General features: G+C 35.0%; 1 protein-coding gene across 1 annotated transcript in view; it reads right to left on the bottom strand.

Moving 5' to 3' along the window:
- The window catches only part of SV2A (synaptic vesicle glycoprotein 2A), a 1,331,300-nt gene that overhangs the window by 294,125 nt on the left and 1,011,906 nt on the right, over positions 1-25,269 (bottom strand). Inside the window, exon 5 of the mRNA XM_044079906.1 lies at positions 130-281. Coding sequence (XP_043935841.1) covers positions 130-281 — 152 coding nt within the window. The remainder of the gene's footprint in view (positions 1-129; positions 282-25,269) is intronic.

Raw genomic sequence — 25,269 nt, 5'->3', positions numbered from 1 at the left:
CAAACACTTCCAAGCAAAGATCTTAAATCTTCTAGACTTTATTGCATATTTGGAAGCCACACGTGCCCTCCCATTGTTACCTTGTTTACATTTTACTACTGTTGATGATGAGTGACTCTTTTCTCTTACCGTAGTGAGGGATAATGGCCCACGCCATAGCAGAGGCATAGATTCCTCCAATCATCCAGAACATAGACAACCAGCTCAAGTGCTCTCCCCTCTTCTCTTGTGCCAGGAACTCAGAAAAATAAGAAAACACAATGGGAATCGAACCTCCAATGCTGTAAGGAAGAAAGTTTAAATAAAATCTGTCAGGCTCTTGTTTTAAAACAGATTAGATGATGAACTAAAATCAAATAATGTGACTCTGCTGTAAGTATCGGAGGTTAATGTGGATCAGTTCTTCCTAGTAAATGCCTTAAATGGCACATAGTGATTACCAAGCCTGCAGCAATCTCAAGATAAGATCACACAAAGTTAGATTCTTTATCAACATATATGTGACAACATATTCAAAAAGTGTAATTGTAAGTTTCTGTTCATTGCAGTATTTTAGCATGCATATGCAATCTACTTTTCCTGCTGACTCCACTCCAGGTCTGGCTGTTCTAATACAATGTTATAGTAGTTGATGGTGTTGTTCATGTGACACATCTAATTTTACAGATGTGTGCTATCCTATCTACTGCTACAAAATAAACTAGTACCTGAAACACCAGCTATATACCATACAGTGCAGAAATGGATTTGGCAGCAAACCTGAACTTCTAAAAAGGATTCACCTCTGCTTCAGCTTTAGATTAAAAATGTTAAATAACTATGCAATGCATAATATACTTAGAAATAAAAAAACAGATAGATTAAATGGAAGTAACTTCTGTCAAAAATCTTCTGTCAAAAATCTGTTCTCCCTTCTTTATTTCTCTCCCAGACTTAAGAGTGCATAAAAATAAGAAAATGCATGTACTTTAAAGAATAATGCTTGGAATAGGAAAGCATCTCTGGAGGTCTTATTAGCAATTTTACCTTAAGGTCATGTTGTTAGAATTTTCAAGGCAAAGACTTGCATGACACAGACAGAAATGCTGACCTTAGCAGGAAGTGAAATAGACGGGGCAGCCAAACCAAATGGGAATGGGAAAGCTAGTCAAAAGAAGCAAGGTCAGATGAATATCTGACAATGATGATTTATGCAAGTACACCACACTAGATTACCTGCAACATGGCCTTTTTTTAACACAAATACTAGACATTACTTAAACTCTGCCTCTTTTTTGATCTGTCTGTTGGACTTTCAACAGGATAGTAACAAGTGAGTAGTGAAAGGGAGAATCTGTCATCTGGACACTGAAACAGAGAGAGAGAGAGACAGCCTGCATCCCTGGGCACAGTGAACACCTTCCTTGTACAACGTTCCTTTTGATCTTGTTTCAGTACTGGATGATTGAATGTTAGAGTTAGACAACACCATTCATCTTCTGGCTAGAGCAGAGTATGAATCTAGCTGACTTTTTTGTTTTGAAACTGTATATATAACACGTTTTAGTTGACTCTTCCTCTGCAGGAGTGTATGTTCTCTGAGTATTTGTGAGCTTTGAATACTTAAAGCAAAGCACTTTATTATTCAACTATAAAAGCTTTTGGTATGCTGGTTATCAGAGTCTTTAAATGTAATTAAGTAGAATTATTGAAATATACTTTTGGTACCCATAATTTGAAAAGTAACAATTTTGCTAGCACTACCACGAATATATGTTTGGTTTATTTTAGAAGTGACCAGTAATTGTGATCTCAAAGTATCAGACAGGTCTGATAGGAGGTGTGGTACCATAGGAGCAGGTAAGGGGCAGTGGCACTAAAGAATGATCACTAACTCCTCCTGGAAATGACTGTGTGCATATAAGTGTGAATTAATGTAAGTTAAAATGCATATGCATTTAGCAAGAAACAAAGCCATAGCTAAAGTGGGGCAAAGGGGAAGCTGCCCCAGGTACAAATTGCAAGTGGAAGCAATCAGCAGCACTAACATTCAGTTTCTGAATGCCATTACTGCATTTGTAGTCAGGGCTGAAGCACTCAGCATTCTAAGTATGGTGTTTAGTTGTAGCAAGATGCTTGTCACATTTGTAGCAAGCAGTTTACTACAGTTTAATGAAGAAGTTTTTTTTCCTAAATCGGACAGAGGACTTTTTTAACTTAGAGACCTAGCTACATCTCATGGAAGAAAACATTGCAAGGCACAGAGCTGAAGGGTGCAGTGCATAAACTCTTGGGAAGCTAGTGGTCATAATTATTTTCCAGCTATATGATGTGCAGGTTGTCTGGGTGTGTCAGATACAGGCCATAGCCTAAGGCAACAATGGTCATTTCCATATACTTCTGAGACTGAAACCCTGAGATATATTGATGGTGATGGTATGTATTTTGCAAATTAACCTGCAAAACAGTTTTTGCATAAAAAGAGGTGAATACCTAGAGAATATACACGCCATTTTTGCTGTTAATCAGAACAAAATAATTCACATGAACATTTTTACTGTTCCACATGGATCCTGGAAATTTCTGTATATGCTTCTGTTTCTTATTCACTTATCATTACTTCATGTATTAAATTATTTAAATATTAGGGCTACTGTGAGGCAAAATATTCTGGCTCTTCTAAACTGCACATTTAATATTCCTTCCATTTTCCTTTATATATTTAATATAAGCCATAGGAATGGGTACTCAAAAACCTACCATGTAGCAAGCCATCTGGCAAAATGGCAAATTTTATGGTTTATATATATAAAACTTATTACTAGAATTATGGAGCCAAATGTTACTATACTTTTCAATTAGACATCTTGTGTAAAAATATGTAAACTATATCAAACAAGTCACAAAACAAACAATTTCATCACTGTCTTTCATCATCTATCCAAAGCTAATAACCCCCATAGCAGTGAAAGTAGCCTCAACCATTCTTTCTTTCCTAATTACTTTACTTTTTATTTTAAATGTAACAATACTTTCATAGTTGCTGTACTACTAACATATTATATTATATTTCATTATCAATCGCCTTCCCTCATTCTAATATTTCCATAGTTAAGCTGCCACTTTGCAATAAACAAGCCTGTATCTATTTCTAATGAATGTTTAATACTGTAAATAGCATATATTCGTGTTCTAAATGATGTTTATGTAAGGTATTGTAACACTTCTCCTTTCATGTATGTACACGTACCTATATTTTATATTCCTTCTGATATCATGTAACTGTATTGTTATGTATAGGTCAAAACCAGTGTTAAAGAAGAACCGCACCCACAGAATCAAAAAACATGTTTATTTCATCATGGTTTGGTGTTTCCTACATTTTAACACCACCCTGGCACTATTTACAGTTTATTTTAATATTTTTGTAATTTCTGAGTCTAATCATATGGAGTCTAGCATCTTGAAGTGGTCCTGATTGTTTAGTCTGCCTCAATGTATCCCACACTGCAGGGTTTGTGTGTAAAAAATTACATCATGCAGGCCTCTTTCTTCCTAAAGCTCCTGTTACTGCATTGTTTTTACATGCATGCACTGCTGTCTTTCAGTCAGTTTTAAGTAACATTTCATGCCATTCAATGACTACTTAAAACACAAACAGTGCAAATGCCACAGAACAGACTTTCAAAGTGCTTTTTACTGCTGCTTCTTTTTAGAATGGCTAAACTGCAGTCTTTTGTGAAGCCTGAATTGTACTACTTTTACTCATCTCCCATCCCCCTTCACATCTACCTTCCCTAGCTGTCAAAGTGCTAAGGGTATTTTGAGCTGTTGCCTGCTGTGATTGACAGCTTACAGCAGGAGACTTGACCCATGTACTGTTTCCTTGTTCTACCCTTTATTTTCTGTATGGCATGGGGAAGGACCAGGGAACTGTGGCATCACAGCACGGGTGGGTTTTTAGGACGGTCACAGTGATGGCAGTTTGGGGAGGGAATTAGCCAGAAAACTACCTGTATTCCTTGGATTTGATAATGACATCAATGAATTGGAGACTGCAGCAAGCTTTTCCAGGGCAGGATAAAAGTTTTTGAAAGTGAAACCACCACAGTACAGTAAGATACTGTTATAGTGGACAGAAACAGTCCATTTAAAATATTTTAAATGCTGTTTATTCATAGCAGGGGCTGTACATAGGGAGAAAAAGAACAGATAAGTTGAGCATTTAATAATACAATCCCTTTGTTGTCCTTTAAATATAAAGCTTTTTTCCCCGGGCCTCCACTGACAAAGGGTTTTATCCCAGTCAGACTTTCCAGGTAAATAAAGATAAATGAATAAGTATAAATAAATAAATATCCTAATTCTAAAATTGGATTCAGGCTAAGGCTATATGAGATTGCTTAACCAGTGCTCTGTATACTTTTTTCAAAATGTCAGAACAGTGACAGAAAAGATATCTTTCAGATACCTAAGAATTATGGTATTGTTTCTAACTTGTTCTAAAATCAAAATTAAACTAATTTGGTAGTGGTACAATTTCTGCTGCATCACCATGTTATGGTTTACCTTTCATTTTTAAATTTAAATATATTGTAAAACATCAAGACGTAGCTTGGTTTGCCAGAAGCACACTAGCAGAAGGAGATAATATATGTATGTCTAATAAATGCCAGATTCATAAATATCACAATTCAGCTCCCTCTTCGTGTAGATTTCCAGTAGACTACAGTGTATGAGGTGTCGGAATTATTACAACATGTGAAGGTATGGACTCATCAAAGTAGTACTTGTGAGACGAGTAATGTAGAATGTGAAAGTTATTTTAAGAATAACTTAATTGCCTTTTCAACCTCCAGGTTATAGCCACTTCCTATACATCTAAAACCTACTGCAAAGTTCTAAATAACAGGTCTGAGCAGAAAATTCTTAATGTTAAGATTAGGGATTTTGAAAGGTGTCAAAGAAATAAATGCTTTTCCTTGGATTTGGGGTAGATGGAGTAAATCTGGCGTATCGCAGGGCACACGTACACTGGATGAGCCCTATTCAGAGAACACAATGGTTCATCACATCTCATTTTCTTGAGGCCAGTTAATCATTCATGTTTTTGTGATCAAGCAATCTCTCAGGGATCAATTTTATCATTTCTGGTTAGTCAACATTATTTTTGTATATCATGAAATGTATTTGAGTATGAAGACACATAGTAAACAAAAAAGGTATTTTTATAATAAAATGTAGGTTATGTGACCTTGAAATAAGTATATCTGTAGACTACAGATGTAAGGTTAAAACCCACATGTTGGGTGGTGCAGGGGGTGTAGCCTCCCTGCAAAATCAATGTTTATTTTTTACTTTTGTTTAGTGTTCACCAATATGTTTTTAGATAGCTTTAGTTGTACGTGATTTGCCAAGTCTACATATAAATGGGATTCACTGGCCTTGAAAAAAGAAGACCCAGTCAATCATTATGAACTCCCTACTCAATCTACCAGTTGGAAATCTCATAAATAAGGTAAGTTCTTTCCAGCAAGATTTCTGCGGCTTCATATTGACTGGCGAAGTGTTTTTCTGGATTGTTTACTGGTCACAGACCAGCCTGTCAAGAAGCTATCTCTAAATGTTTTTCCTCACTGTTAAAGCAGCCTGAATTAGTGAAGAAGCTGTCAAGACTGCAGACAATGGACAAAGCAGTAAAATTAGGTTCACACTTAATTATGTTAGAATTTTACTATATTGACTACAATGAGGCTGTGACTGTGATAGACTGTTAATCCCCAGTCCAGACTGATACAGGTTAAATGAATTATCTAGTTTTATCTTATATGGATTCTCTGCATCACTCTCTTGTGCACAAAGGTAACTGATATCTACATATATATGTCTCAGCTAAGAGCAAATGCTCAAGAGTGTTGAAAAATATATTGATCTAAAAATACTGAATAGCCAAAACACCGAAATGAAAAAAAAAAAAGTGTGAATGATGGAATTTGGCCTTTCTCCACTGTTGTGCGAGTGGTATATATATATATATATATATATATATATATATATATATATATATATATATATATAGTTAGCAGGGGGTGCAGGGGGGCTTGCCCCTTGCATTACACATGTGTTCAGTATTTTGAATATTCAGTCTTTTGGGAATTCAGTTTTTTAGTTTGTCAGTCTTCTTTTTTTTTTTCAAAACAGGTTTATTGTTTTAACATATAAGAGAAATATCATAACAATTTTATACAAGTAATTAAAAATAGGTATTATTATAATATTCAACAAAACAACTAAAGTATTTACAAAGACATCCACTACAATCAGATCAATTAATTAAACTAAAATACCATGCTATTGAAATTAAATTTTTTTAAACAAATTTTGTAAATTATCCCATACAATATAATAAGATGTTTTTCTATTTGTTCTTGTCTTAATTGTGTTTATTTCCATATGGCACACTATATTCATAACATTTTTAAATTCATTGAACGAAGGAGGTGTATCTGAAATCCAATTTCTAGTTATTATTTTCCTAGCCACTGCTAGAATAGACCATAACAAGGGAAGCTTAACCTTTTAACACTTTGAGGTACAGGTGTGTTGAATAATATAAGAGATTTAGAAATAATGAAATTATCTGTAAAAAGAGCCTGCAAAAATTCATTAACTGACTTCCAGTATTCTTTCAATTTTATACAGTCATAAAACATATGAGCCCAGTCAGCATTAATTTCTACATTACATCTCTTACATAAATTATCTTTATTATTTATTTTATTCATCATCAAAGGTGTATAAAAGATCTATGTAAAATTTCCAGGTATAAAGTCTCCAGACAATGGAAGACGTAGTTCTATAAGCAGATTCAATATATATTGTTTATCTTGTTGATTTGGTGGGTCCCCATTAATAGAAGTGAAATAATTCCAGTATGAATCTACACTGTAAAAAGTTTCTTGTCTGATAATTTTATGTATGTATGAAAGTTTACCTTTATCAGAAACTTTATGTTGTAAATTTAATATCAAGTAATCAATCAGTGTTGGAATAGATTCTTTAACTGTTATAGACATTAGATCTATTTTATTAATGAGATGTTGTCTAAAGGTCTGAACCTCTAACCAGCAAGTTTATCTTAGATCAAATTCTTGTTTTAAGAAATCTAGATTTTTAACTTTATTATCAGATATCAACTGATACCAGTACTTTAGATCATTATCTACAGTTAAATGAGTTCCTTCAGAAGTAGATGACAAAAGCATACCCTGAGTATACATTATAGGGAATACAATAAAATTCCATTCCCTATACTTAGGGTGCATGAATATAAAGTTACGATAACTAATAATAATATTTAATGGGTAACAAACCATATGTTTAGGTGTAATAGGTGAAGTACAAAATTCCTTTAGTAACCATAACATGGAGTTATTTACAATCATATTTTTATGTGTTAAGGAGATTTTCATGAAGTGCATACTAATTAGCTCCCAATAATCTTTCCATTTTGTGACATAAGACTGATCTATTAATAAAGTAATAACTTTTACAATAGAAGAGATAGTATATAAATTAAAGTCTGGAAAAGAAATACCCCAGTGAGACCAGCTATTAGTATGTTTCTTTAATGCAATCCTAAGTCTATTAGGTGCCCATAGGAAATTTAACATTAGTGTATTCAGTTTCTTGATAATTATTTTTGTAGGTGGAAATAGTATTGATTGTATTAAGTATAAAATCTTGGGGAATATTATCATTTTAATAATTGTAAGTCTCTCCTCCATAGTAAAAAACCTATTATTCCAGGTATTAAAAAGATTTTGTATATTAAGAAAACAGGTATTATAATTATTATATATAATAGATTTAATATCTTTAGATAGTATTATACCTAAATAAGTTATCTGACCTGAATTGGGTACATATTTAGTAAAATCACTAATGAGAATATTTTTTCGTGTATATATAGGTAGTATTTTAGTTTTTTCTTCATTGAATATTAAACCAGAAATACTTTTAAAATTCATCATTTTATCAAATAGAGACTGCATAGAAGAATTAGATCCTGCTGATGTAATTAGAACATCATCTGCAAAAGTTGAATTTTGGATGTTGTATTTTCATCTATTTCAAAACCCTCTATGTCAGTACTGTTTCTGATCAAATTAGCCCAAGGCTCCATTACTAAAGTGAATAATAGTGGAGAAAGTGGACATCCTTGTTTTGTACCTTTAAGAATGGGTATTTTTGTGAAACATATGTTCCTACCTTAATATAAGCCAACGTTCCTTTGTATAAATGCTCAATTAGATTTACAAATGCATCTGAGAAGTTTGTGCACTTCATTAAAGTAAACAGATAGTCCCAACTTACTGAATCAAATGCTGAACTTATATCAAGACTAATAAGTGTTAAATCTTTCTTTTTCCTATTTGCAAAATCTATTAATGTTAAAGTTCTTCTTATATTATCAAAAGTATTTCTATTTACAATGAAGCCTGTCTGATCTATATCTATAATGCCGGGAATGATTGTCTTCAATCTATCAGCAAAGATACTCATAAACATTTTATAATCAACATTAAGTAATGAGAATATGAAGTACATCTAGTTGGATCTTTATTAGGTTTTAAAATTGGCGAAATAAATGTATATTGCCAAGATGGGCGGGGGGGTTATTAATTCAGTTTGGGCCAAAATAAAAACCTTATGTATTAATGAATATGTACTTTTAGAAAGGATTTTATATATCTCTGGTATAATACCATCATTACCCGGTGCTTTGTTTGATTTAAGCTTATTTATTTGTGTAATAACTTCTGTATATGAAATACTCTTGTCCAATAGTTTAATCTGTTGTTTATTAAGCTTTTTATTCATGTTTGTGGTTATAAACTCCTTTATTTTATCTTTAGGTTCCATGTTAATGTTATTATGGTTAATTTTGTGAAAGTGATTTCTAAATTCATCTAGTATTTCTGGTATACTAGAAACATTCTTCTTTTCCTTAGAGAAAAGATTTCTTTGATATGGTTTTGTTTATTCAACCTTTTGTTTTATTTTTAAGTCTATGTAAGTATTTGGGGCTTATTGAATAAGACAAAACTTGTATTCTCTAAAGTTATTTTAACTTTATGAGTTAAAATTTCTTTGTATTTATCATTTAGTTTGTTTATTTCTTCAATAACTTTCTTGTCCATAATATTTTCTTTATTATTATGTTTATAAGAGTCTAATTTACTTTGAATATCTAACAATTCCTTATCCCAAGATTTCCTTTTATTATTATACCATCTGATACTTTGTCCATATAGATATGATTTTAAGGCATCCCAAACATAAACAATTGAGACTTCAGGAGTATTATTTATGTCTAAAAAATGTTTTACTTCTGAAAGTACATATTCTTTATAGTCTTTTAGTAGAGTTAAGTATGCTGGTATCCTTTTGATCTGAATATTATGAGTATTTTTTATCATGAATTCAAAAACAATTGAATTATGATCAGATATAGGACATGAAATGATTTTGGAATTAATTAAATCTGTTACCATCTGGTTAGAAATAAAGACCCTATCTATTTTTGAATAAGTTTTGTATCTGTTAGAAAAAAAAGGTGTATGGTAATGACTTTGAATCTATCTGATTATTAATATCATTCAAATGATAAGAATTAGCAAAATCATTTAAATGTTTTGCATTAGATGTAATTCTTCTTTTCCCTATAGTGGTAGTATCACTTTCATGTAGTATACAATTAAAGTCACCAGCTAAAATAATATCTCCTATAGAGAATGATATGATCTTATCAAGATGATGTTTCACTGTATTAATACCAATTCCAGGTATCCAATATACATCAATTAAAGTGTAAGTCTTCCCATTAATTTGTATTGTAACCATACAAAACATTCCTTTGTCATCCTGATAAGACTTAATGGTTTTAGGAATGGGCATACTTTTATTCCATAAAATAGCCACTCCTCTTTTTTTCTGAGTGTGCTCTGAACTAACCAATACTGTATATTTGTTTGTGGCTAGTTTATCAATATTTTTTTTCAAAAGATGGGTTTCTTGCAGGAAGACTAAGTTGGCCTTATGTAAATTAATGTATCTTATTAGGCTTGCCCTTTACATGGATTATTCAATCCATTAATGTTTAAAGAAATTCCTTTTAAAGATGTCATTTGGCATTTTTAAAACTTAAGATTCTTATGATCAAAATAACAAATAACAAGATAAGTAATGTTACATCTCCTCCTTTAGGTGTACCTTTAAATATAGCTGTATTTATTGAATCTCTTATGGGATTTCGTATAGGATTCAATTTTGTTTGTAGTGACAATGAATGTACAAAATATATTGTGGATGTCAAAACTATATACAAATAATAATGAACAAGTGAAAATAATGTAAGGATTAAACCTTGCATCCAGCCTGGAGTTATAAACTCCAACTTAGAGTAGTATTTACCACTCAAGTTAACCCCTACCCTAAGCAGCAGTACCTCAGCTACCACCTTATCAATTTAATACTAGTTATATTTAACTGAGGTTAACAGTTTTCAATTCAATTATCTAGCAAGACAAGACTACACCTTTGGTAAAACAGCATCATATAAACTAAAATAAACCTTTTTTTTTTTTTTTTTTTTAAACTGTTCATACTACTATATACATCCATGTAATATAAAACACTTGTATTCAAATAGCATTCAAATAATCTTGATGTTAGAAATCAAGAGGAGAGAAAAATAAGTTCTAACATTCATTTAAATCAAAAACTTTGGCTAATATGATTCAGACATTACATATATTAAGATGCATCTATTTTCTGTCATGTAAATGCAATTAACAGCTTCCAAAAAAAACTTGAATTGCTTGTATATGAGCATTTATTCAAACTCATTATTGTCAATAGAATAAAGTATTGTATTCATAGAAATTGTTATAAATCATACTGCATAGTTATGCAGATTCTCAGGAACACTTATATACATATATACATACACACACACACACACACACACACACACATATATATATGATCTCACTGAGTTATGTTCCTACTGAGCACTATCTTACTTGCTGTCCCTACAATAAATCTGTCTGCTTTATACAAAATAATGCACAGCAAACACATTTTAGTAACCAGATTTTACAACCATGCTATACTACTGCTTTAAAATATATCACATGACAATTTCTTCCAGTATAGAGTTATAAAATTATTTATGCTTGTCAATCAGATTAATTAAATGAGTTATAGTAATGTATATGTTTGGAACATAAGTTTTTAACACAGATTATTAAGCTGCTGTTAAGTAGATTTTCAAAAACACTTGAATAAATGTTTCATTTTCTATGCCTTCTAAAATAAGACATTTACTTACTACAAGAAACTGTATCATTTAAACTCATTATAACTGATATATTTTATGAATTATAACATAGATATTTAAGTAATTATATAAAATAACTCACATTTAGATGTTAAAGAGTTCATTTTCCTTCACATAGTCGCATTTGTATCATTTCTATTTCCTGGTAGAGTGTCATTGCTGAATCTGTGATGTGTCAGTGTGATATCTAGGTCAAAGGTGAGACTAGCTGCTTTCAGCTTCTCTGTGAGAATTCTGAGAGTTGAAGCTTTTGAAGTAGCTCATGGACACTGTGCATGAGACAGCCCACATCCCAGATTGTCTCTCTTAACATTTTGGCGGAAACTTATTAAAAACTAGTGACAAACATTCATTTAGCAGTGTAAATGCATCTAAACATGACAAAACCTTCACAATGTATTTTACAGATTATTACAGCCTCTATGTAAGTGAAATTAAGCCCAAAATTATTAATAAGTAATAAAACTCAATATTTTTGTCCCAACTCAATTTTATGCAAATCTTATTATTTACTGTCTATATGATCAAAAGCATTTCTATATATTAATAAAGAAAAGAAAAAGAGAGTAGAAAGTAAAAGGTGTAAGGCAGAAATAAAAAATGTAAGAGAAAGCTATAAGAAGTATATACAATGGAATATTACTTACTGTTTATATTAATAGAGTTAAAATAAAACATATTATTTACTATTATTTAGTTCTAATTATTATTAGTTAAAGCATGACAGATTATTTACAAACAAGCATAAGCAGTGTAATCAAGAAAGTATAATTAGGAATAGCATTTGAAGAACATATAAACTTTTTACAAGGAATAAATATGGTATTATTCTATTAATCATATTTTCATTACTCTTCTCTCCCTGCCTTCCCCCACTCTTTACCCACTACATAATCTAAATAGAATGTCATTGTTTAAACAAAGAAAAGAAGAAAAGGAGAAGAAAAAAAAAAAGATAAAGAAAAAATGTATCAAATTACTGACCTTAACTTTTCAGAAAGAGAAACAAGTTGAATCACAACTTGCCATTAAATCTCCAGATATTTTGACTAGTTATGAAACAAAACATTTCTTTGCACACAGAGAATAACTTTGATTAAATCTTTTTCAAAATATTTGTTGCTTCTTGGAAATGCAGGAACTATATTTAAAAGATTAATAATGAAATAAAATGATGAGAGAAAAAAAAACCTAGAACAAATCATTTGTTTTTAGTCTCTTCTTCTTCTCTGAAGTCTTCCACGAAGTTTCAGTTGCCAGTCTCTTTAATGAAGGACTAGCCCATTCCATTTCTTCTATTTTATCCAAAATCTTATTTTTTGATAAACAGTAAAGCAGAGTCTAAGTCATTGAAAATTTTAGGACCATCAGGAAGGAAGATTTTAAGCTTGGCAGGAAACAGAAGGTATGTTTTAAACTGTGCTTTTTAAGCTCCCTTATTAGTGGCAGAAAAACTTTTCTTTTAGCTACTACCATGGAAGAATAGTCATTGTCAAAACGCACAGTTGTCTCATTAATCTTAACAGGAGCTTTAGCCCAAGCAGATTTAAGAACCATCTCTTTATCAAAAGATGATAGAAATCTAACTATAACTGATCTAGGATAGTTTTGTTAGAGTTAGTATTAGCTATAGATCTATGTGCTCTTTCGATACCAAAAGAGAATGCTTCTGGTAAGTCTAAAGTTTTAGGGAGCCATGTTGTTAAAAAGAAGTAATATTGTTACCTTCAATATTTTCTGGCAGTCCAAAAATCCTAATGTTATTGCGCCTAGATCTATTTTCCAGGTCATCCAGCTTTGTTTGTAAATGTGTATTTTGTTTCAGCAGAAACTCAATGTTGATTTCCTCTTCTTGTATTCTATTTTCCATGTCATTCACAGCTTCTTCTATGCCTGTCATCTGGATCTTCTGTTGTTGCAGGTCTATATGTAACAAGTCTATTTGTTTTGTAGTTTCTTCTATGAAGGTGTCTATTTTAGTATCCATTTTATCCATCTTAGCAGTAAGTTGCTGGATTATAATTATCAGAGACTGAAGTTCTTTCTTGATGCTGGAGTCTTGAGAATTTGTCTTACTGGAACTCATTTCAGACTGATAAACTGACAGGAAAATTTCCAAAGTGATTTCTGACAGGAATATTGTTAAGATTTCCTTTCTTTTTTAGATATAGTTCAAGAACTATATAAAACAAACATATTTAGAAAGAAAATTACTTCAAAAATTAATTTTTTAAGTAATTAATTCCTGTCAATGTAATGAAATTGGTGGAGCTGAAGAAATCTGCTGCTATCCTGTGTTCATCCTTGGCCACGCGCCCAGTTTGTCAGTCTTCTGAAGTAGACCTATATATACATATGAATACACACATACACACACACACACACACACACACACACACACACACACACACACACACACACATGTGTATGTGTATACATGTGTGTATACATACATATATAGGTATATGTAAGAAAAGCAATAACAAACAACATCTTAGAACTGATTTTTGACAAAAGAATCTAGTTTAAAACCCCAACAGTAAAATATACATTCTCCAAGACATAACCTTGGAGTAGGCAAACTGTTTCTTTTTGTGTGGAATGTTATTCTAAGTATCCAGAAATGTATAATCAACTCTGGTTATTAATGGCTTTAGAAAGTACATTTTCTCAGTACTGCATTACAGGGGAGGTTACATCAAATAACAATCTGGACTTTTTAAGTAGTGAATTTCATAACTTTGTTTTAAAGTGGGAAATCAAACATCTTCCTCAAATCCACACTATCCACAAAGGAACTACATAAACCATTTAAAACCTTGTGATGAAATATTACATTTCACCAGACTCTGATTGCCTTAATTTTTTAATGTAAGAATTCATTACAACACGGTTTAATTTCATCAGCATTGCAACTGGACATGGCTATAAGACTGAAATCCAAGTTGCCAATTACACATTCTTTGCTTCAACCAGATCAGTGATGTCTTAAGTCTCTTAAAAAGAAAGCAGTTAGAATGGTTGGTATATTATGACAGAAATACAGGAAGTCTACAAACCTTAAAAGAAAATAGAGTAATGATACAAATATCAGTACAAAGAATTCCATTTTAATAAAAATAAGATGTCGGATATAGCAAATGCACAAACAGAAGACTCAACGTATTACCAGCTGAAATTCATGGATTTACAGATATACTGGAGTAAATGTACACATCTTCTCAAAGTGAAGAATCCTACCACAGAAATACTTGAAATAGTTATGTGCCAAACTTAGAAAACTTTGCCATATTATGCTAAGTGAATTTAAATGATGATCAGTCATGCACATGGTGACTGACATTCAGAAAACATAGCTACATGATGCATCTAAGCCAAATTATGTGGTCAGCCATGTTATATGCTAATGACAGTATAATGATGTAAGGTGTATGATAATGAGGCAAAACAAGATGATGGAGTGATGGAGACCCATTTAAATCTTGCACAGTGATGCTGCTCCTGCCTTAGATTTGAACTCACCTTATATGCCCATCTTCAGAGAATGCTCATTGCGTAAATATATTTGGGATTGACGTATTGCAAATGTGTATCTATGGGAAGCTCTCATTGCAGCTGATTTGCTTGATGGAGTACAACATTGCCATCAGAGATGCAGGTTCACCCACCCATACTTAACACTTAATGCCCTCCATAATATCAGCATAGTGGACTGATACCGTGTGGACAGGTGTACCATAAAGGAAATTATGGACATGTGTCAGCCTCATATGCATCCCTGTGGGAGTAATGGAATACCTATCCCAACATACACAAAGATATGTGAGGCTCTGTGGTCAGGGATACAAATAATAGGCAAGAGGGGGCTGTACTTTATTGGAGAAAATTGGCAAAGGAGCCAAGGTATTGGGAGCAAATAACTAGAAAGGGAAAGGTAATAGAATGGGAAGAGGTCAAAAATGTATTTGGACTGCATGTTAGAGATTGCCTTCCCGATCAAGGATTTATATTTGAGTATAGGCAAAGGGAAAGAAATAGGGGGTTCCTAAATGAAAGACCAGCACTGCTAGAGTTTTTAATAGAATCTAGAACAGAAGGTGCCATTAAAAAAGGAATAATTAGTAAAGCATATAAAATACTGCATGATAATTACAAGAATCAATCTGAGGACCTTATAAAGGATTGAGAAGAGAGACTGGATAAGCAGTTCATAAAGAGACAATGGGGGGGATATATGTATATCTCCCAAATATGCAACAAAGTCTAGAAGATTTAGGATATTTGCCTGGAAATGTTTACATGGTATTTTTATACCCCAAGTAGACTCCAAAGAATTTTTTCTCAGGTGGATAACAAATACTGGAGGTGTGATGGACAAGAAAGATGTAGCTGGGAACATATTTTTGAGGTGTGATGAGTTGGCAGACTTTTGGGATTCCCTGCGGGCCGCTCTGTCAGAGATGCTGGGTGGGCGGTTTGGACTGACTGGGGAGTTGATTTTTTTGAGTTATGCTACAGAATAGGAATTGCCTAGACATAGTAAAGCCTTGCTAAGTCTATTTATGGTTGCTGCCAAAAAAGCAATTACTAGAAAATGGAAATCAAAGTCTAGACCAACTTTGTTAGCGCTTTCGGCTAAATCGAGTATTATCGAGATATACTCGATTTAGCCGAAAGCGCTAACAATTATCTGGATCTAATAAACGCCTGCCTTTTATTAAGTAGTCTCTCATAGTGTTCCTGTTCGTCAGTTTGCTCAGTATCTTGTTTCAAGAGTTTTTGTTTGTCTAGACCAACTTTACTAGAAGTAGTGAATATAGTAACAGAGATAAAACAATTGAAATTGGGATCTTTTAAAAATGGAAGGAGCAAACTACATAGGAAAAAAATGTGAAATGTGGGAACAATATATGCAAAGCAGGAATGAGCTTTAAGAGGCAGGATTTGAATGAGCTATATAATGCTTAACTGACAATGACTAGAATGTTTATAAGTGATATGTAATGTTTACAACTACAGTTGTTTCAATGGTGTCTGTGATGTAAACTATTTGCAACTAAAGTGATATCATTTTGTATGTTTTTCGTTTATGTAAAAGTAAGACTGCCTTTGTCATATGTGGAAATTTAATAAAGATGTTGAAAAAAAATGTATGTGAGGCTTTCCATATATTAGCCGCAGGACCTTTAGTGACCTACTGGGGAAACAGTGGCAGTATCTTAAGTGTCTGCCTTGAGAATACTCTATCACTTCCTTGATGCTGTGCTTTAGCATGTGGTGAGCAATCGTGGTCCCACATACCTCACAGGAAAGAGCAAAAACAATGTAGGAATTTTATGACATAGCCCATTTTCCTGAGGTTCTAAGGGCCATAGACTATACCCATATTGAAATAAAATAAAAGCAACACCTGGTAAAGTGCAAATGAGGTACGTGAACTTCAAAGGGTATCACTCCATCAATCACCAGGTGGTCTTTAATGCATATGTTATCTTCTATAAAGTGCATGTGCAGGTCACCCAGTTAGTTTTCATGATTCACACATATAGTACACATGACGTTTATCAAAAGTTTGTGAGGGGTGACTTCCCATAGGGCCATCTTGTGGGTAATGTTGAGTGATGCTGGACATGCCCTAGAACCCTAGCTCATGACATTGATCAGAAATCCACACAGTCAGAGAGAACAGAGGTACAACTGTGCAACATTGCAAGCCAGGAATATTATAGAGTGTGTGTTAGAAAACCACATTTACTCTCTGGATACATCCAGTGGTGCCCTGCAGTATGACCCACTACGTGAGTCAGAATACTGACCTTGTGTGCTGTGTAACATATTACACCTAGGAAGCAGTTACACCAGGGTGGCCTCTTGCAAGGCCATCAGTTCCCAGCACCACAGGGCGCAGTCGCTGAGACAGATGAAGAGTCAGAGGAGTGTTGGCTGCAGAGGATGACTTTCACTCTCTCTTTCATTCTGGATGAAATAGAAGAGTCTTCATGAGTTCTGTCAAGCACTTTTATTTTATACAAACACATAATTACTTAAGGTTACTGACTTTAATTTATATACAAACTAACAACTGCGTTCATGCATGCTATCACTGTGACTGCTCTTTCAAAATGGCCCCACAGAGTGCACGTGTCTGGGATTTTATATGTGCACATAAAGCCTTGGCACGCTTCTTAAAGATACAGTGCACATCACTTGCACTCCAATTTAAAATCCTCCCTCTTTGAGAATTAGATCATATGATGCGATACGTTATTGGCATGTAGAAATCACAGGTAATTCTTTATCATGCATTATACAATGCTAAATACACAGATATATATACAATCAAGGCTCATCAGGTCCACGTTGCTACGTATTTCACACTAGGCTTTGATACTTGTCCATATTGTGTGATATAGAACGATGAATGAGATTTAGCAACTGGAAGTGTCTCTACAGAATGTCTGCCCTGTGGAATGTTCTGATCACTTTCTGGAATGGAGTCAGAATTTTGAAAACATTCTGGTATGGGTACAGTGTCTGATTCACTCTTAGATTTGTATCCTGCATCACAGAAACAATGAGGTACGTTTCTGAGATTAAGTAAATTCAAGAACACATCAGTATTGTCACACTTTGACCTTTCAAGTTATTGCTCTGCACTCTGTACTGCATGTTCAGCTAGACCATTGGACTGAGGATATTCAGGGATGGTAGTGACATGTACAAAGTCCCATTCTTTTATAAATTTCTGAAACAACTGGCTAGTAAATTGAGTACCATTGTCAGAAAGAACTTTGTGCGGACTACCATGAATTGAGAAATGGTGTTTCAGCTTAGTAATAACAGCAGTGGAAGTTAGGTTAGGTAGTAGATTGATCTTAAACCAATTTGAATAAGAGTCTACCAAAACCAAATAGTGCTGATTGTTCCACACAACGATATCAATTTCAATGTTTGACCAAGGTAGTTCAGGAACTCGACTTAGCTGAAATGGTTCTCTTTGCAAATGTGGTCTAGTACTATTGCATACTGAACAAGAAGAAAGTACTTTATCAATGTCTTTTGGTAAATGTCTCTTAGTAGATATGGATCCCGCATGACCACGATGCAAAATCTGGATATACTCTTGTTGTAGGGAAGCAGGAACAACAATTTTAGGACCTTTGAAAATAATGCCATCTTCCATCAACAATTCATCTCTGTAAGGAAAGTAGGTTTGCACTTCAGGTGGTATACTAGATTGCTTTGATGGCCATCCAACATTAATGTAGTGATTGAGCATCTGTAAAATTGGATCATTCTGAATGTGATCTCTTAGCTCATCAAGTCTAGTGGTGGAAAAATTATGCACTGACGTCACTTCAAAGTCAAACTTATGTGTGTCTAGCTGTTCTGTGGTATTTCTGGGCGATCTGGATAAGGTATCAGCTAGATAAAGCAATTTGCCTTTTGTGTAGACCATTTTGAAATTGTACTTTTGCAATTTGAGCATCATTCTCTGTAATCTCACTGGAGTGGAATGCATAGCCTTCTTCAGAATAGTAACTAGAGGTCAGTGGTCAGTTTCAATCTGAATATCTTGACCATAAATATAATTGTGAAACTTTAAACATGCAAATACTATTGCCAAAAGCTTTTTCTCAATCTGAGCATACTGTATCTCAGTTTGGGTAAGCATTCTAAATGCATAGGCTACTGGTTTGCAATCTTGAAGTAAGACTGCACCAGGACCAAATTCTGAAGCATCACAGGAAAAAGTAAATGGTTTGTTCATGTCATAGTATCTTAATGTAGATGGGGTGGCAATTGTCTGCTTAAGGTCTTCAAATGCCTTCTGGTACTGTTCGAACCATGACCATGCAACATTTTTGTGTGGTAGCTCTCTTAAAGGTGCTGTCAACTCACTGAAGTCTGGTATAAACTTTCCTAAATAGTTGACCATGCCTAGAAAACGTTGTAGAGCTTGTACATTATCTGGTCCTGACATTTCAAGAATAGCGGTTTGCTTGGTCCTGCCTGGTCTCAAACCTGTACTTGTGAACAAATGACCAATGTAGGTAACTTCTGAAATTATGAATTTTCACTTCAGAGGACTGAGCTTCAAGTTTACCTCACATGCTCTATCTAGAACTTTGTTTAGGTTTCCTTCTGCTTCACCATTGCCTCCAACCAATAAATCATCTACTATTATGGTGCAAGGATACCCCGAAAAAATTTGTTCCATTGCAACCGGAAAGATTTCACTTGTAGAATGTATTCCAAATGGCATCCTTAGGAATCTGTATCTGCCAAATGGAGTACCAAAAGTAGTTAGAAATGAAGATTTGTGATCAAGCATCACTTGCCAAAATGAACTCTTTGCATCCAAGACAGAGAAAACAGCAGCATTTGGTATTACAGCTGCAACTTTTTCAACTGTGTACATCAGATGATAAGGTCTCTTCAATGCCTTGTTCACATCTCTTGGGTCAATACATATTCTGATTTTGTCTGAGACTTTTTTGTGAGCGGCTACCACGGACGATACCCATTCAGTTGGTTCTGTGACTGGACAAATCACACCGTGCTGCACCATTTTATCCATCTGAGCTTTAACTTTATCCTGCATAGCTACTGGAACTCTTCTTGTTGGTCTGACTAATGGAGTGATCTCTGGGTCTAACTTCATGGAATACAGAACTGGAAGTTTGCCTAACTTGTCATCGAAAACATCAAGCATATTCTGACAAAATGGCTTCTGAAAAATTAGAACTTGGAAATGCATTTACATAATGAACTTCTTTAGCAAAAGAAAGCAGATCCATTCTTAAACTATCTTTGAGACCAAATAAAGATTGCACTGGTTTTCGGACTACATAGAGTAATAAGTTGTAACGGTTCTTGGCCAAATAACATAAAAGCATCACTGAACCTTTTGTCTGAATTTCTTCACCTCCATAAGCAACAAGTCCCCCACTACTGGCTACATTAAGTTGTTCATTAGTTCTCACTTTAGCAAATGTGTCTGCTGATATAACATTACACTTTGAACCAGTGTCTACATAGAGCTCTGTGGGTTCTCCATTAATCCGGGCAGTGCAAAATACTTCACCCTTTGCTAATAAATTCACTGCATCAACTCTTTCATCAAGCACTGATACACCATCTACATAGAAAGCTGACTGCTTCAGCTCTACTTGATCAATTTGCTTTTTTGTGTGACTTTTCTTTACAACTGTGTGAGGCTTACTCAATTTACAAAACTTTTGGAAGTAGTTTAATTTTTTACACTTATGACATTGCTGACCAAATGCTAAGCACTTCTCTCTCTTAGACTCATGATTTTCACTTCAATTGCAACAGTTAACAATAAAGTTAGACTTGGGTTTTGCTGATTCATACTTGTATTGCGCTGAGCTGGAACTTGCTCCCTTTCTAGAATTTGCTAGAAAGCTGCACGTCTTCCTTAGAAACCTGGTAGATGCCACATGCTTGGGCTTGCTTTTGCTTGCCATGTGTTCCATGCTGAAACATTTGCTATAGAGCCTACTGAACTCATGCCCTTGTCACTCACAGGCATACTTGTGTGTTTTTCTGTCACTTCATGGATTTGACAAATCTCTATGGCTTTGCTCAAAGTTAAATCACTGTCAAGAAGTAAAATCTTTCTCATGACAGCACTGTTAATACCACACACAAGCCTGTCCTTTATCAGCTCATCTTTTAAGTCACCAAACTGACACATCTTAGCTTTGTTTCTCAGGTCAGTTATATAAGCTGCAAATGTTTCCCCTGGTTTCTGATCTCTCGTGTAAAACAAATGTCTCTCTAGAGTAATATAAACACTTGGGGTCTTCCCTTGGTTCAGCTTGCACAACAATATGATGGTTTTGACCTTCTCCCTCATAAACTGCAGGTGCGTACACAAATGAACGCTGTCTTTCTATGGCCTCTGACCCAGCTAGGTTTAGCAAAATGAATGCCCTGGTAAATGCATCTCTATCTGCATAAGCTGCTTGTATAAAGAATAATGAACTTTTGCTCAAATATTCTCCAATTTTCTGCAGTATTCTGATCAAATACAAGTGGTAGGGGCTTCTGAAATACATCTTCCATATTAACACATACCAGTGAAGGGTTTTGCAAATAAGTACAAACATACACACATACACATATGCCAGAAATTTATGCCAGCATTTGTAACTTTTTCCTATGACTTTGTACTTCTGAATTTGTACCTCTTTGGGCTTTTCGGAATAATGCCAATAGACCAGCTCGTCATACCACTGAATAACATGACTTTGCGAAATAAACTTCTCGGGCACTTAATACTCTTGTAATATTGTTTGAAAGGCTAAAATAATTTCCCATCATTTTCCAAAAGTCATTTATCATTATTTTAATAAACATCTCAAACAATTCTGCAATGTGACTGAAATTCTGAATACTTCTCAGGCACTGTAACACTCTTGTAAGGTCATCTTTTGCAAGAAATCACCTTTTATCTGCATAAGAAATCTATCAAATAACTGCACAATGCAAATAAATCAGACATCTTTTACCTTAAACTCAATAACATTTCAAAGTAATTGCACTTTGTAAATAACTGCATACAGCACACTGAAATGTCCCCAAAATGGCGGTACCTTGCTAGGTAATTCTCTACAGTGCAAGAAAAACTCTGTAATGGTAGTAGTTTGGAATAGACACACCCAGCACAAGAAACCTTCAAAATGGCTATACTTTGTATTTCATGAAATAGTTGCACTTTGCACACAATAAACTTTTCGAATACATGCACAGTAATAAGCACACACCGTAAGCACTCTTACATACTTTGAGATACTTCAAATAACTTTAGTTATGCCCTTGATACAATACGAAGTCGTAGTTATGCCAAAAATAGCACTTTGCCAAAACACATGCAGTCACCTTGCTTTATTTCTGCTTAATGTGCCCTTTTTGCCCTTATTATATTCATTTTGCTCGTTTAAGCCCTTTTCAAGCCCAATGTATTTTTCTCATACTCATTTTACTCTAAACATGCTCAGTTTCACTTGAAACAGACTCGTTTTGCTTTATACATGCTCGTTTTATCTTTAAACATTTAGATTTACTGTTAATCGCAACATCAAATACATTTACTTTAAACATTTCCTTTTAGTTTACAAACTTTTTTTGACTTCCGCTTGCTTAATAGTGTGGTTTGTGCCCTTGTAATGCCCCTTTTTGTCTTTTCTATCAAGTAAACAATTTCTGTTACTTCTCATTACCTTTGAGTCTTTTCTGTCTCTGTTTGTGCTCTTTTCTCTCAGTTATACCTTCACTGTCATATTGCAACTCATGGGTCCAGATTTTATTCTCTTCCATCCCAGTTCTGACACCATGTCACTCTACCATTCTGGATACAATAGAAGAGCCCTTGTGGGATCGATTCAAGCAGCTATATTTTATACAAACACATAATTACTTAAGGTTACCAGCTTTAACTTATATGCAACCTAACAACTGCGTTCATGCATGCTATCACTGTGACTGCTCTTACAAAATGGCCACACAGAGTGCACGTGTCTGGGATTTTATATATGTACGTAAAGCCTTGATACACTTCTTAAAGATATAGTGCACATCACTTCCACTCCGATCTACAATGCCCATGTCAGATCAGTCCAGACAGATGTGAGTACAGTGTGACATGGCACTAGCAAATAGGCTGCAAATTGCACATACCTTTACAACATAACTGTACAACAGTTAAACAGATAAACTACAGTATAAGTGGTGCATGCAAAAATGCCAGACTGTGCTTACTCATGCACATGCTGGCCACACTGTACATAATAGATAGGCAACACAAGTAACAATGTACAAAAGGTAGGAGGGTACAGTTATCATCATTTGCACAGGTGGCTAGGGGAGTACAGGAGTGCATGTCTTTCACAGGGAAGTGTGTAAATGAAAAAGTGCATTTATGGGTAATCAAGAACTAGAACTGGATGGTGGGGTTAATGTGCAGAAGGCCAAGAGTCACTGGATGTGTTGGATGCAATGGGAGCTGTGATGGAGAATGGGTTTGCATACATGGACACATCATCTGCAGGTGGTGCAGCACTGTGGCTCAGCTTACTGGACAAGCATACATGACAGAGAGCTCAGCCTACCATGCATGTCCCCACCCATGACAGCTGGTTCTACCAGGAACTGCACTGGCTATACCATGACATTGGTTATGCTGTGTGACCTAAACTAATGTCCACTAGCAGATGTGCCAGCATAATGATGATCATGACCATGGGAATGCCGTCTTCTGAGTGTTGACACCTCCACAACTGTTGCTGTGGAAGTGGTAGCACAGTGGGTTAGGGATCTCAGTTGTCACTGGCCATGCTGGCTAACATCTGTTGATGTAGCAGATGACTGGCCATAAGCCCTTTTCCTGACAGATGACTCAAAGAAGAAACTGCACAGTCTAATGTGTGATTCAGCCTACATGATGAATCAATACATAACACATATGTGTCAAGCACTCCCAAATGTCAGCATGCACAGCCTGGATCACCCTCACTATTTCTGTTATTGCTTTTGTGGGACTAGCCTGTATATCCATAATAGTCCTGCACATATATCAGATGGCAGCTACTGACACACCAACTTCAGAGGGAAAGCTGTAACTATACCTTTGGCAAGTACCATTACCACCCCACCTCCACTCATGTGGACACCCTGCTTACAAGTGTTAGGAGCTAATACAGACATCTCTGACCTGGAAACCACCACATTTCCCAAAGGTATAGAATGTCCATCAACCTACCCACTCTCCAATCTCACATGGTTATGTATCTTGGTTATTTATAAGTACAGGGACTGTGTCCATACTCTGTGTAAGGGATGAGGGAGTCAAACTCTATGAGTCCAACACACACATTCTGCACCCCCTGACTGCACCAGCTAATCACTGCTATCATTATCACAGGATACAGATCCTCCAGCATCTGATGGGGAAGTTCCACAGTACTGGTGCTGGATAAAAAAAACATACCTGTGAATGCAACAAAGCAAAAAATATGCAGTGTATGTAGGACCCCCCCCCCCCAGCACTACAACTACACATGCAACTGATCAGCTATACAAATACAATAACAAATAATATCCCTGGCTATAGCTCATGCAGACGGGGATAGAACTTAGATCTTTGGTGTACCTGTATACCATAAGTCAGGCAGATTTAATGAAAACGACACTGACTACATGTTAAGGAGGATCTGCAGCTACTTATATTAGGTAGTCAGAGTACATATCTGTGGCTTCTGTAGTTTAAACTGTATGGGGACTGTTCATCTCTGCCCCAGCATCCACCACCAAAGTGTGAGACTCCATGGAATTAATACTGCCTTTGTACAAGGCCAGGAACTTTTCCATCTCTAAAAGGATGTCTCAGTTGACAGCCCACCAGCAGTTGCCCTCTATTCCCATGTCATGACACCTGCTTGGTGGTGGTGGTGGGGGGGAATAGCATGGCTCATATTTGTGTACCTGTGATGGACTATGTCAAAGTTGTAGTCCTGACCACTCACCACATTTACATTGCTGACCATTTCAGCCCAGGAACGGTCATGGAAGAGCTGGCCAGTGACAGGGTCAGCTAAGAGCTATCAGCCATGAAGATGAAGATCCTATAGTGCCACCTCAATGTATGTAAAATTGGGTCTGCAGTGGATATGGACAAGCCACTAGATGCACCACTTTTTGTAGGGTTCTATTTTTTAGGCATTGCTCTATCGGCATGGAAAAGAGGGAAATTAGTAGCCTTTTTCTTGCATGGCCATAAAAAATCTGTACAATAATCCTATGCTACTAGTCCATATGTTATGCTCAGTTTGTGCTTGACAGTCAGATATGTGTATCCACAA

Source organism: Protopterus annectens, chromosome 8.part0 (assembly GCF_019279795.1).
Source record: "Protopterus annectens isolate FY-2018-M chromosome 8.part0, PAN1.0, whole genome shotgun sequence".
Taxonomy (NCBI): Eukaryota; Metazoa; Chordata; order Ceratodontiformes; family Protopteridae; genus Protopterus; species Protopterus annectens.
The sequence above is the reverse complement of the archived record's forward strand: the minus strand, read 5'-3'. Positions and strand labels throughout refer to the sequence as shown.